Source organism: Lipotes vexillifer, unplaced genomic scaffold, assembly GCF_000442215.2.
Source record: "Lipotes vexillifer unplaced genomic scaffold, Lipotes_vexillifer_v1.1 scaffold1329, whole genome shotgun sequence".
Taxonomy (NCBI): domain Eukaryota; kingdom Metazoa; phylum Chordata; class Mammalia; order Artiodactyla; family Lipotidae; genus Lipotes; species Lipotes vexillifer.
This window is the reverse complement of record NW_006797566.1, coordinates 1,409,323-1,424,356: the sequence shown is the minus strand read 5'-3', so window position 1 is coordinate 1,424,356 and position 15,034 is coordinate 1,409,323. Positions and strand designations below refer to the sequence as shown.

Below are 15,034 nucleotides of genomic sequence, written 5' to 3'. Positions count from 1 at the left end.
CCCTGGTGGCACAGTGGTTGAGAGTCCGCCTGCCGATGCAGGCGACACAGGTTCGTGCCCCGGTCCGGGAAGATGCCACATGCCGCGGAGCGGCTGGGCCCGTGAGCCATGGCCACTGAGCCTGCGCGTCTGGAGCCTGTGCTCCGCAACGGGAGAAGCCACAGCAGTGAGAGGCCCACGTACCGCAAAAAAAAAAAAAAAAAAAAGAATGCACACAATCAAGACACATTACACAATCTTAAATGCGAAAGCTTGCAAATAAAGTAGCATATAACATTTTTGCTTAATAAGCCTATCACAAGATGTAGCCACCTCTAGATGTGCTATCAAACATTTGTGATAAGGCCATTGTAAAAAACAAAAATTAAAACCTTTATTGATAGAAGTATTAACTAGTTATATATAGCATACAGCCTAAATGATAAATTCAGTTTAACTTAACTGGTCCCTTCTTTCCAAATATAAAGCCCAGCATTACCTCTACCTGAGAAGACAGGTCTTCTACTATACACCTGGAAGCCTGGACAGGAAAGCCGGGGAAGACTGGGCCAGCTGGTTCCTATCCCTGACTGGTACGTAGACCGTTTTACTACTCCCAGAGTCCAAGCTGCTCAGGCAAAGGCCATCCATCCACAGCAGCACCCAATATTCTTGGTTATGTAAGCATCTCCTACCACAGAGACTCCATACACTGTATGAGATTCATATATAAAGATCTGGCTTCTTAGGGCAGAGTAATCTTAAGTCTAAGTTGGCAGCAGTAAAAGAAACTTGCTTTGACAGACTTTGGTGTTACCATGAGTTAGTTTCAAGTGCTGAGCAAAGCATACTGGAGACAGCTGTCACTACATATCATCCTGGGCTTCTGGGCTCTGTTCAGCCCCACTGTTTATTTATTGATTCCTGTACCATTACCACACTGTTTTAATTACGAAAGCTCTGAAGTATCTATCAACATCTAGTAGGACAAATTCCCCTTTGTTACTCTTTTACAAAAACTTCTTAGCTATTTTCCCCCATTTACTCTTGCATTAGGTTTTAGAATCAGTTTGTTAAAATCTGTAAGAGGCCCCTTGGGCAGACACCATCTTATCCAGGTGATCAAAGTTAACATCACCAGTAAAGGGACAAATCAACATCATGTGCAGTGAAATGAACACGGCATTACTTCCATAGTATTCCAGCCAAAAATGTATAAGTTGAACGTAATCATGGAAAAACACAAGACAAACCCAAACTAAAAGAAATTCTACAATATGACTAAGTCCCTACTGTTCAAAAATACTAAGGCTAAAGATACATGAGAACTGAATGCAACACATGATTCTGGGACTTTATTTTACTATAAAGGACATTATTGGAATAACTGGCAAAATCTGAAATGAGGTCTGTAAATCTGATGATAATGTTAATTTAATCCATTATTTATAGTGTTAATAGTGTTAATTTCCCAATTTTGGTACTTGCTCTGCAGTTACATAAGAGAATATGTTTTCCAGGAACAAACACCAAAATATTTAGGGGTAAAGGAGCATATTGTCTGCAGCTTAATCTCAAGTGGTTCAAACAGAAAAACAATATGTATATGCATATGTATTACAGATAGCGAGGGGAGAAAGGGAAGAGGAGAGGAGAGAGAGAGGGAGCAGGATAAAGCAAATGTGATCAAATGTTAACATCTGGGGGACCTGGGTGAATACAGGACAATTTTTTTACCATTCTTGTAACTTCTCTGTAAGTCTGAAATTATGTCAGACTAAAATTTAAAACTAAATTTTAAGCAAGTCCCTTGAGGATTTTACTTGAGATGACCCATGAAGGAATATAGTCTCTAGCCATTTATCCTCATCTTTTTGATATCATCAGTATAGTTTCATTGTTTTCTTCTTGTTTTTTATTCCTAAGTACCACATAATTTTCTATATAATTGTGAATAGATATCTCTTTTATTTTTTATTTTTTAATTTCTTGTTGTTAATATACAGGAAAGTAATTTATCTTTGCAAGTTTAAATTTTATCCAATTTTCTAAACTCAAATATTAGTTATCATTAGTTAATTATCTTGAATTTTACATCAGACAATCATAACATCCTGTTATTAAGGACAACTTTCAGCTCTTTCTTTCCAATATATGTACCTTTTAATTTTTTCTTCATTGTATTGGCTGAAACCTCCAGAACAAGGTTGAATAGTGGAGATGATAATGGGCATTTTTGTCTTGTTTTTTACTTTTTTAATGATGATATTGGTAATGTTTCACTATTATATATGATATTTGCTATTGGTTTCTTGTAGATAGTCTATCAGTAAAATAAAATTTCTTTCATTCCTGGATGCCTACAAATTTTTTTCTTAACCAGGAATGGTTTAAAATAAAGTCTTTATTAAGATGTATGTATAGAAAAGTACATATAAGAGTATAGCTTGATGCATTTTAATAAAATGAACACACTGAGTATCAAATTTTATTAAATGCTTTTGATAACAGAAAAATCAAACTGTTTCTTTTAACCTTTTAAAGTACTAAATACATTCCACAGATAAACCCAATTTGATCTTAATTTCTATTTTTATTTAGATTTATCCCTGCCATCATATATATATATATATATATTTTTTAACCATTCTTTCTTATGATTTCATTTTCCCACTTTTCTAATTTTACTGAAATAATCAAGCTTTCTTTTTTCCTTTCCTTTTTCCCTAGGGAGATCTACATAGTATTACCCCTAATATTTTTTAAAAACCCATAAATTGATATTTCTCTAACAACAGAGTAAACCACGTCTGGAAAGAACTTTGGCTATTAACAGTGGTTACTTCTGGAAAGGGGAATAAGGTGAGGAGTAAAGATGCGAAATGGGACCTTGCTTTTTAAATTTAACCTCTTTTATTGTGAAATACAACACATGTACAGGAACATAATTATAAATGTATAGTTTAACAAATTATCAGAAAAGTAACATGTCGTCATCATCCAGGTCAAAAAATAGAATACTGCCAGCACACAGATGCCCTCTTACCTGCCCCTTTTGATCACAACCCTCTCCATCCCACTTCCTTCACTTCCAGAGGAAAACTATTTCCTCATTTTTATGGCAATCATAAAACCTGCTTTCTTTTAATAGCTTTATTATACCTAAGTATGCATCCCTAAACAATATTGTTTATTTGGGCCTAGTTTTGAAGTGTATTTGTATAGAATGATAATAGTATGTTTCCTTTATGGGATCTTTCATTCAAAATCATGTTTCTGAGATTCATCCACATTGCTGGGGTTAGAGGTAGTCTGCTCATTTCCATTGCCAAATAGTATTTCTTTGTATGAATATATACCACAATTTATCCAGTCTATGTTGCATGAATGGACATTTGGGTTGTTCAAATCAGTGGCTCTTAATGCTGCTATAAACATTTTTGTACATGTTTTCAGGTGTACAGGGGCCCATATTTGTTGGCTATAAATGTAGAAATGGAATTTCTGAGTCATAATGTATGGAAATCTTTACCTTTACTAGATAAAGGCCAAACTGGTTACAAAATATTTAGTATTAGTATCATCATTCTTTTTAATTTAGCAATTCCTGTGAATTTGTAGACCTAGCTCACTGTGGTTTTAACATGCATCTATCTCATTTCTAGTGAGGTTGAGCACATTCTCACGTTTGTTGGCCAACTGGATTGATCCTTTTGGGAAGTGGCTGCTCAAGCCTTTTATACACTCTTGTACTGAGATGTCTTTTTCTTATTGATTTATACAAATCTGTTATATATGCTTGAGATAAGGACATTCATTTTTCACCCTATATATTTCCATATTATTTGAATTTTAATAAGCATATATTACACCTAGAAATTCTAAAATGAAAAATTATAAGATCTTTAGCAGAGTTTTACTTTCTTCCTATCCCCAGTTTGTTTAAATCTGAAATGTTACAGAATGTTATATACATACATACACATACATACACATATACTAGATTTACATTATTCTTCTATATATTTAGAAAACTTTTCTTATCAATTATACCAGGCTTCACAGTCCCTGTATTTAGACACAACTCTAAGTTTTTCTGCTTTTTTTATACACTACTGCTTCTTATGCCCAAACCTTCCTCTTTCTTGGATTTGTTTTTCATTTTACTGGGAACACCTCTTCAAGTAATTTTCTCAAAAAGGGTGTGCTCATAAACTTTCAGAGTTCTTATTTATTTTGACCTCCATTTAAACATTTAAATATTAGTGAGGCTGGGTACAGTTCTGTGTTCAAAATAATTTTCCCTCAGAACACTGAAGGCACTTATCTTCTAGCAAACTATGTTGCAGGTGAGAAATCTCAGTCTTGAGTCTTTCTATGTAGGCTGTTTTCTATCTCTGGAATCATAAGTAGTTCAGTAATGTACAGATAGATGCTTTTTGCTTTTACATTTTTCTAGCTTGTTCCTTGGCGGGCCCTTTATACTTGAAAACTCGAGAGTCTTTCTTCAGCATAGGGAAATATTCTTTATTTCTTTATTTTCTCTCTTCCACTGTCTTTCCTTATGTAACACTATAAAATGGATACTGGATCACTTAGATCTACCCTCAAAGTATAACTTCCTCAGGTACTTTCTCTTTTTGTCCTCTTGCTTTACGGTCTGTAAATTTCCTCTACTTTATTTTTGTAAAAATTGGTCTTAAGCCTGTGTATTATTTAATCCTCCAACTGCATCTTTATTTCAGCAAGTTTCAATATGGAACTAATTCCTTAACCATTCCTTTTTTTTGCATGGCAGTTGTCTTTTTATTTGTGGACCCAATTCTCTCTTGACTCTGAGGAAACCTGCTGTGATCAGAACAAGTTTAGTTTCAAATGTCTGGTAAGCTTTGATCACTGATTCATATTATTAAGTGAAGGACTACGTTGATTAGTATTCTAAGAGATAATGAATTTCCTCCACAGTTGTATTACTCTGTCTCCAAACCTCCAAATGGGAGATGTGTTTGATTATGGGTGTCTTCAGGTAAGTGGTACACTCAGACAGGTTTCTCTTTAGAAGTGGAGAAAAAGCAGTTTTTCTAAAATAAGGAAGGCTGCATTTTGCTAGCATGGTCATTTAATGTACATCAGTCCGTGGTGGAGTTTGCTTTCTTCTTCTCCCGCTATTCCACCCTCCTCATCCAACCTATTGTGGAGGTCCATTACCTAAAGCTCTGCTTTGTGCGCACGCTCTTTCCAATCCCAGTCCATGAAAGCACTGCCTGTTCAACCCTCCCCTAAACAAATCCCCTACTTTGCTTGAAGAACTGTTCTCAGAGCTTTATCTTAGAACTAATGCCATTGCCAGGGAGGGAGGGAGAGAAGTAGGAGAAATAACAGTTCTGAAGGCAGTCCCTTAATTACTTGCCCTGATGTTCCATCTTACCCCTACCTGCTCCCTCCTCCTACACTTGCTGATTCTAGGCTTGAGTATCAGGAAAGGAGCTCTTTAAGAAATTAACTGATTTCCAGCGTGCAGCAGGAGTACCTATTTGGGGTTGCATTTTATTCTGTTCTGGTTTCTCAATCACTAGAATTCCAACTGCTTTCTGTTACCCTGAAATTCCTCAAATTTTCTGGTATTATAACAATAGCAAGAATGACAGCAGCTAACATTAACTCAACATTGGCTAAACAGACTGTCAGTATAAATATTTGTTATCCTGGTCTTTAGCTAGTTGACAAGCTAGAGTTAAGGCAATTAATTTGGCTTGTTACGCTGACTTTGTTTCTGATAAATAAAAGTTTTCAATTATGGAAAAAAAAAACATTGGCTAAACGTAAAAACTCTTCTAAGTGCTTTGCACATATTACCTCTCTTGATACTCACAACAAACCTAGGAGGTTGATACTATTATCATCATCCTAATTTTACAGATGAGGAAACTGAGGCAAAAAAAAAAAAAAAAGAATAAGCAACTTGTCTAAAGTCACACAGTTGGTAAATGGCAGAGCCTGGATTCAGACATAGGTAATCTGGCTTCAAAGCCTCCCTTTTCTGTTTTTCAATATAGTTATGATTCATTCTTTTTTGTAGGTCTGCTTTGTCATTTTCAGTAATAAGTGAGAAGTATGGGAGGGTAAATGGGTGTAATCCGTCTATCATTTTGTAATGAAAATACACTGTTTTCACTACACTGATACTGTTTTCACATCACTTATAATGGGTAGCAACATCTTTTAGAGAATATGCAGGATCTAGTGAGGGAATCTAGTGACAGAAAATGAGCCCTATGAAACTGTTTAATCAGAATCAAAAGAGATAATGTGTAGTAGGAGTCCCAAAACGAGAGGCTTGAAAAAGTGGCAATTTCAAAAGAATAGATAAGTTGTTTTAAAAATCTAAGGAAACACTAAATAGCATTCTTGTATTCTCAGCAACTTATTAGTTTACTGTCACCACCACCAGAGAGAAGTTGAGAATGTACTAAAATTTTAGTCCCATCCTATTCCCTGACAGCAGCCTTACAAATAATTCAGTTCAACTCAAATACATATGATATACCTACTACATGCACTGAGCTACAAACTGGAGATAAAGAAATGAAAGGCACTGTCCCACTGTCCCTGCCCTTACAGAGCTTACAGTCTATGGCAGGCAGGAAGAAGTAAACAAATGACTATAATTCAGTGTGGTAAGTGTTATGATACGGGCAGATACACAGGGGGTGCAATCAAAACAAAGAGACAAGCCTTCCAAGGAGGTTTCTCTAGAAATAACTCATAGACTGAGTGTTCAAGGATATGCTATTATTGGCTTGGGGAGATTAAACTGAATTTATCATCTTTTCCCTCAATCTTCTCTTCTATCCATCTATACAATACCTGGTAAAGAGAAAATGGCCCACACAGAAAGCTGGAAGCTTTCTTGACTTTTCCCTCCTCCTCTTGAATTGGTCATCAAGTCTCATCTGATTCCACTTCCTTATATTTCAAATCAATTACCTACTCTCTATTCCTACTAAATATAACTACCTTAGTTGCAGCCTCTATCATTTCTCACCTTGATAATTCTAATAACCCTAACTGGTATTCCAGTTAAATCTCTTCATTAATTAAATAAACTGATCCTGAAAACTCCCCTTGGGTGGTGCTCCTCTTGATCTGGGCCCTCTCCAGCTTCTTCTTTCCACGCTCTTTCCCACTCTGCCAAACTTCCTACAGTTCTCTGAAAGACCGTGCTCTGTTTTGCCTAACTGCCTTTATTTAAGCTGTTTGGTCCTTGTTTTGGTCCTTGTTTGAGATGTTCCAACCTTCCCCTGTTAACACATACTCAGACTACTCAATACATCTCTTCTGAAAAGTCATCCTGATGGCTACTTATATTCCCCTGTCCTTCCCACATGCTGAGTCAGGTACCTCTTCTGTGTGCTACTATACCACACTGACTCATCAGGACACTTATCACAAAGAATTACACTCAAATTATTCTGAAATTGTTTCTTTACTTGATTCTCTATAATCTAGATGATTGAACTAGCACAAAGCCTGTTACACAGGATGCAATCAAAAAATACTGAAAGAATGAAAGCATGAACAAACGAACGAACGAGGTTAGTTAAGTCTGAAATCTGATGGGATAACCAAAGGAGATAATGGAGAGGACAGAACGTTGGAGCAATACCCATCTCTAGTGAGTAGGAAGAAAGAAGCCAGTAAAGGAAACAGAATGAACAATCAAAGAGGCAGGAAGAAAACATCTCAGATTGTACAGCAAAGTATAACCCAAAAGAAGAGAAAACGTTAAGAAGGTACAGGTGGTCAACAGATCAAACACTACAAACAGGTCAAAGAAGGTGAGGACTAAGACAAGGCCACTGATTTAGAAGCGGTCACTGGTGATCTTGCTGTTGCTAATGCTGAGTTTACTCCCGCCTCACTCTTCTCAGCACTGTCAGAGACCATCTTCCTCAGCAATTTTTTGAGGCAATTTAGGGCTTACGAAAATAACCAAAGATATGAAACTTACCTGTGCTAATCTCTTTTTTCCATGATTAAAATATTGAAAAACAGAGAATATAAAGAAAATAAAATTCCACCATCCAGATATAATGTTATTTCACGATTTCCTTTGTTTTTTATGTTTATATTTGTACAAAACTGATATTATATTGAATTTTACATCCTAATTAAACAATTTCTTAATTATACTTAAATTTAGTCAGCCCCCAAGTTAGCCTTCTCATTGTAAGTCAAAAAATTAGTATTCTAATTTTTAAATAGAAAAAAGAAAAATTTTATCAAATTAGAGGTACTGCTTGGCTACATGTGCACAATGGGTTTTTTTGTCACATAACACTAAAATTACCTATTAGTTTCTATCAATAAAATTATTTATGCTATAAGGTAGCATAGCAGGAATTCCCTGGCAGTCCAGTGGTTAGTACTTGGTCTCTTCACTTCCATGGCCCGGATTCAATCCCTGGTCAGGGAACTAAGATCCCACAAGCCACACGGCACGGCCAAATGATAAAATAAAATAAAAGGTAGCATAGCACCCTAAGTATCTTATCTTGACCCATTTAGACTAGATTTTTTTTTTTTTTCATGATCTGGACCTTGGCCACTAAAAATAGGTTAGGCACTAGATATAGAAACATCTTTAGCTGCTGCAGGTCTTTTTTCTAGTCTTTTTGTTTTTTTTAAATAATCTCTTCAGTCAAAATTAGATACACTGGGGCCTTCCCTGGTGGCGCAGTGGTTGAAAGTCCGCCTGCCGATGCAGGGGACACAGGTTCGTGCCCCGGTCTGGGAGGATCCCACATGCCGCGGAGCGGCTGGGCCCGTGAGCCATGGCCGCTGAGCCTGCGCGTCCGGAGCCTGTGCTCCGCAACAGGAGACGCCACAATAGTGAGAGGCCCGCGTACCGCAAAAAAAAAAAAAAAAAAAAAATTAGATACACTGGCTTATAAATAATAAGGTCTAAACTATAACATTAAAAACGCTTGTGTGACAATTTATTATATCTAGGAAAACAGTATGAACCAGAGTTTTCAACCCTCTTCTGAGATTTTCTTTTTTCAGTAGGGAGTATGTTTTACTAGAAGAAGTAAAAAATAGAAAGAATGAAACATTTCTAAAAGTAAGAATTACTAGGTCAAAGGATGTGAACATTTTCAAGGCTTTTGATACATATTGCCAAATTAAATCCAGAAAGGCTGTGTCAAATTTACACTTCCTTCAATATATGAGCTTCATTTCCCCATACCCTTGCAACACTGAGTATTCTTATTTTTAGTCTTTGCCAATCTAACAGGTAAAAATGATAACCTTATTATTTTAATTGTTTATAACAATAGTAAAAATAAACATTTGTTCATATTTATTGACCTTTCTTTTTTACAAATTGATTATTCATGTTCTTTTACCTGTTTTTCTAGTGGGTATTTGCTTTTAAACTATTGATTTATAAGAGCTCTTTATATATTCATGATATTAACCATTTGTTACAAATATTTCCTCCTTTTATCTTTTTATTTATGGTTTCTGACATAAGAGGTTTTTAGTTTTATAGTCACATAAATTTCATTTCTTTCTTAAAATCATATTTAGAAAATTATTTCCCATATCCCATATTTTATAAATTATTCAAAGTTCTTTTAATATGTTTACAGTGGAATAATACTGACATCAATGAGATGATTTATTTCTACGACCTAATACACATTAAGTGATTCTAACTTCCTAAAACTTATAATTACAATTCCAACAGTGGTCACTATGAAACACAGGTTTAAAATTAAATTCTAGATTTTCTTTCATCCAATTTTAGCTGTTTAGACAATTTTTTAAAACCAGAGTTTTGAGTTTAGAAAATTCATTCAAAGTTCCCTTTAACCCATACGAAGCACAGATCTCTTGCTAGTTATCACCCACCTCTCAAAAACCTGTTAGGGATCCTTATGATGGGACAGGACTGAATGAAGCGCCTCCTAACTGGGTCCCATCGTATTTTCTTCTTACCTGTTACCACAATTATCAGCAATAAGTCAGACACATACAACACATGGCAAATAATACATAGTAACTGTAGTTATAAAGACAGAAAAACAGGAAACAAAACAATACTTGAATACAGAAAGAAGTGATGTAAAGCAGCATTTAACCCTGTTTTGGAAGTCAAAACAAAATTTAATTAATACATAAGCAGTGATGAAGGTTTTCAACTCATCCCCAAAAGAATAATTATGTGCACCATTTTTTGGAATTCTGGTTCAACAGACATGCATTCAATAATCACCAATGCCATCTTGTGGCAAAAATTCACCAGGAGCTTTATAAACAGATTAGAAACGATGACATTTTTACAAGTCAGTGAATGTTAAAAAGGGAGCTCTGACTAAAATTAATTTGGCATAACGTAGGCTCCTGTTCTCTTCCAGGTTTGGTATTCTTTTATCAGTTATATGGTTAAGAGGATAAAGCAATGGGCACCAGTCTTTAAATATGAAATAAGCTGATCTTGCTATAATTAAAATTGTGTGGTAGCAACCAAATAAAACAAACATTTAATATCGTGACACTTCCACTGTGGGGGGAGAAAAAAAAAGGAAATTCCTCTGCCTTCACAGGAAGCAAATTAACTGCACATTAACCCCAATTAAAACTTGTTTTCTTATAACATAGAAGAAAAATGCAAAGCATAGTAGAAGTGTTAAATGGGATAATTTTGTCTCTTCCCAAAGGTTTGATAGCTCCCAAAGACAGCTCTTACAAGCAATAAAAACAATTAACACTGGTACAGAATTTAAAGTTTAAAACAGCTTCTGCAAGTATTATCTCATTTGATCCTCACAACAACCCTGTATGGATTCAACAGTCATTTCATTAAGCACCTTCTATGCCTTGAGCCCTAGGCTAGGCTCCACGGTAGCCAAAGGAGGATATGGCTCCTAGCCTCAAGAACTCACGTGAGGAAGGCAGATGCCTAAACTAATAATTACATTACAGTGAAGTAACTGCTATAACAGGGGCTATAAAAACACTTTGAGGAAGATATTATCATCTTAATTTTACAAGTAAGGAAGCTAAAAAAAAATTAAGTGACTTAATGCCAAAGCCAGGAGTCAAGCCTGGGCAGTTTGACTCTAACATCTGCCTTCTTTCTACTATACCACACTTAACTTGTCTCAAATTCCTTGGAAAGCATATAGTTTTTGGTTTTGACAATCGGAAATATCTGAGATGTTCATCAGCAAGGTCTGGTCTGTTTACTAGAGCACTTGTACACAGAGATACATAAATTCAGTGTAATGAAATAGCATTACCTGCACATGTATACTTAATATTGTGGCGGAGACAGACTCGTGAGCAAGGGAAAGAATTATTTTGCAAAGGAGTTGCAAAAGGGTTTATCTATTAATCCTCCAAGTCTTTTAAATCAGTAGTTCCCAAATGCTGGTCTACAGACCACTGGTGGGCTAAGGTGAAGATTCACCAGTCCAACACAAAATGAGAAAAATATGGACAAGGCAATGAGTTTTTTAAAATGCTAAAATGTTCCATTTAAAAGTCTGTCCTTTTTTCAGAAATTAGAAACATTTTTATTAAATATTCTTTTATTTTAAGAGATGAAGGTGACAGAAAATGGTACTTGATTTTGTTTTTTAATATTCTTTCTCGGAAAAATAAAAAACTTGCAAGCCTATGTGTATCCCCAAAATATACATATATTTAAATTTATAGGTTTATGACATCCAAAGACTGGAGAAGCACAGCTTTAAATCAATACAATATTTGTTGATCACTCATAAGTCCAACATTGTCAACCACACTATCAAAGGATACGTAAGATGTATAAGAAACTTCCCTTGCCCTCAAGAAGTTTATATTCTAATTAGGGAGACAAGACAAACACATAAAACAATTAGATAGCAATACAAGACAGAATATAACAAGTGATTAGCTTAAAATTTGACATTTTTATGTATCAAAAGCATTAAAATGTACATACCCTTTGACCCAGCTATTCCACTTCTAGGAATTTATTCCTAAAGAAATAATCATAGATGCATGGAAAGATGTATGGACAAAGATACACACTATGATATTATTTATAATGGTAAAAAATTAGAAACACTTTCAGTGTCCAATGATAGGGAGATGGTTAAGTATGCTAAATAAACATATTTAAATATATTCATATTCTACGCACCACTAAAAAAAGTACATACAAGAATATTTACTAACATGAGAAAACATTCACTATATTGCAAATGAAAGGTGCAAGGTACAAAATAGTAGCAGTGCATGATACCACATCAACAAAGAAAAAAGTATATATTCATGAAAAATACAGGCAGGATATACATCAAATTTTAATTGTGGTTATCTTTGGGCAGTTATTATGAGTGATTTTGGTTTTTTCTCCTTAGTGCTGGTGTTTATTTTCCAAGCTTTCTCATTGAGTAGGCATTACTTTTGGACTGGAAAAAAAAACAATACCATATTACTTTAATTTTTTTTTGAAGCTATGATAAGAAAATACTATAAAGAAACATACCAAAGTATTAACAGTGGTTATGATTCAGGTTGAGGATTATCACCCCTTTTATATTTTCCAAAAATTCTAAGACATATTGTTTTATAATGGAAAAATATAAAACAAATTTAGATAACAGTAAGGGAGTAATACTGAAAATTACTGAACCACAGTTGTAATCAAAAATCCTTTTTGATGTTTTCTCAGAGCTCTGTCAGACATCTCTGGCCTGCTTTTCTCTCAGCAACCAACATAAGTCTGTCACAGGCATAGGCTAATGTTGACTCTACAGAGGTTATTCACCCAAAGTAGGCACTAAGTTCAGAATCCATATTTTCTTCCTTCAGCCAAAGAGCAGAAAAAAAGAGAAACCAGCAACATAGCATATATATGCCTCTCCAATTTCATGTAAATATATTCCTGAAAAATATATTTGTTCTTGAAGCTTTAATTTTTATGTATTTGAATGCCAATGTTCATTTGTGATTGCTTATACTCTTCAAAACAAAACCCATAATTTTTTCAATCATTTCATCAATATTTTATTTTTTGCTAGCTTTTCCATTTTTCCTTTTTATTTATTTCACTATAAATATGACAGTCATTGACAGTCAAGATGGTAGGCTGAGCACACTGCAAGCAAGCTCCCCTCTCCCCAAAGCCCCACAAGTAACACAAAAGCCATTTAAAAAAAAAACACCTAGGGCTTCCCTGGTGGCGCAGTGGTTGAGAGTCCGCCTGCTGATGCAGGGGACGCGGGTTCATGCCCCGGTTCAGGAAGATCCCACATGCCGCGGAGCGGCTGGGCCCGTGAGCCATGGCTGCTGAGCCTGCACGTCCAGAGCCTGTGCTCTGCAACGGGACAGGCCACAACAGTGAGAGGCCCGCGTACTGCAAAAAACAAAAACAAAAAAACAAAAACAAAAAAACTATGATCAAAAGAAAGCAAGAAATGGTCTTAGTCAATCACTGAAAGATGTAAGGCTGACAGAATCAGCTTAAAGAAGGAAACCACAGTGCTATACACCCAGAGTAGAGGGCTACTGCAAGTGATCTGAACAGCCCTCAGAGTAAACTAAGCCCAGAGGTGGAAGACAGCAGAAAGAACTGAAATAATTTATAGAATTTACAGCATAACTGGTTAGGGGGTGGCATGGAAGTTACAAAGCAGGTCAACCTCTCCCACCATTTACCATTTGGTTCAAGCATTATAGAATAGAGGTACATAATTTGCTCCTAGATGGGAACAGTGGCATCAAACAAGAAAGGTGTCACTCCCCAGGTAGGAACAACGAGTATAAACCCTTGGATCAGAAAGACAGGACAGAGCCCTGGGTGGATATTAAATCCCAGGAAAAAGAGGGGACAGACACTAAAGAAGTCTGGCAATTGGTACGCTCCATCTCATTGCACATTCCATCTCTACCCACAGTCAGTGGAGACCTGCTGCAATAAACATATGTAACATTCACAGGAAGGCTAACAAGGACTCTCAAATAAAGGTGAATGAGCACAAAACCAAGACTCAAACATGAAAAAGTTATTAATGTGACAAGCAGAACTCATACCCAAAGAAAGAGAGTTGACAAATTAAATAGAATAAAACCTTAGATTAGGTACAATTACTGTCCTGAGATATGCAAGATGATAATACATTTATTTTAAAAGAAATAAATTGGAACTCTTAGAAGTTAAATTTTGATCATTTAAATAAAACTAATTAAGGACTGAAAAAAATAAAGAACAAATTAAATTAGTAATCTAAAAAATGGAGCCAAGAAATGCACCAGAATATGGTATAGAAGGAAAAAGAGGTGGGAAGCATTTTAAGAAGTTAAGATATAAAAGAGGATTGAGCAACTACTATCAAAACACCACCTGCCTTTTTTGTAGAAACAGACAAGCTAATCTGAAACTTCATACAGAAACACAAGGAAACCAGAAAACCAAAACAATCTTGAAAAACAACTAAATTGGAAGACACATTTCCTGGTGTCAAAACTTACTAAAAAGATACAGTATTCAAAACTGTAGTCCTGGCATAAAGATAGACACGTATATTAATGGGACAGAAACTGAAGGGTCTACAAGTAAACCCATGTATCTATGGTCAATTGATTTTTTTTTAACATCTTTATTGGAGTGTAATTGCTTTACAATGGTGTGTTAGCTTCTGCTTTATAACAAAGTGAATCAGCTATACATATACATATACCCCATAGAATAGACTTATGGTCAATTGATTTTTGACAAGGGTGACAAGATTATTCAACGGGGAAAGCATAGTCTTTTCAACAGATGGCCCTGGGACAACTAGATATACTTTTAAACCTAGAATTCTGTATCTACTCAAACTCTCAGTCAATTGTGGGAGTGAAATTAAGACTTTTTTTTTTGGCTGTGCTACATGGCTTGCAGGATCTTAGTTCCCCGACCAGGGATCAAATCTGTGCCCCTTGCAGTGGAAGTGCAGAGTCCTAATCAGTGGAAGGCCAGGGAATTCCCAAGACATTTTTGAATGTACAAGGACAC

General features: G+C 35.6%; 1 protein-coding gene across 1 annotated transcript in view; it reads right to left on the bottom strand.

Moving 5' to 3' along the window:
- Positions 1-15,034, bottom strand: part of KLHDC10 (kelch domain containing 10) — a 54,055-nt gene that overhangs the window by 14,880 nt on the left and 24,141 nt on the right. The window contains exon 2 of the mRNA XM_007469712.1: positions 9,898-9,984. Within this exon, the coding sequence (XP_007469774.1) occupies positions 9,898-9,984 (87 nt within the window). The remainder of the gene's footprint in view (positions 1-9,897; positions 9,985-15,034) is intronic.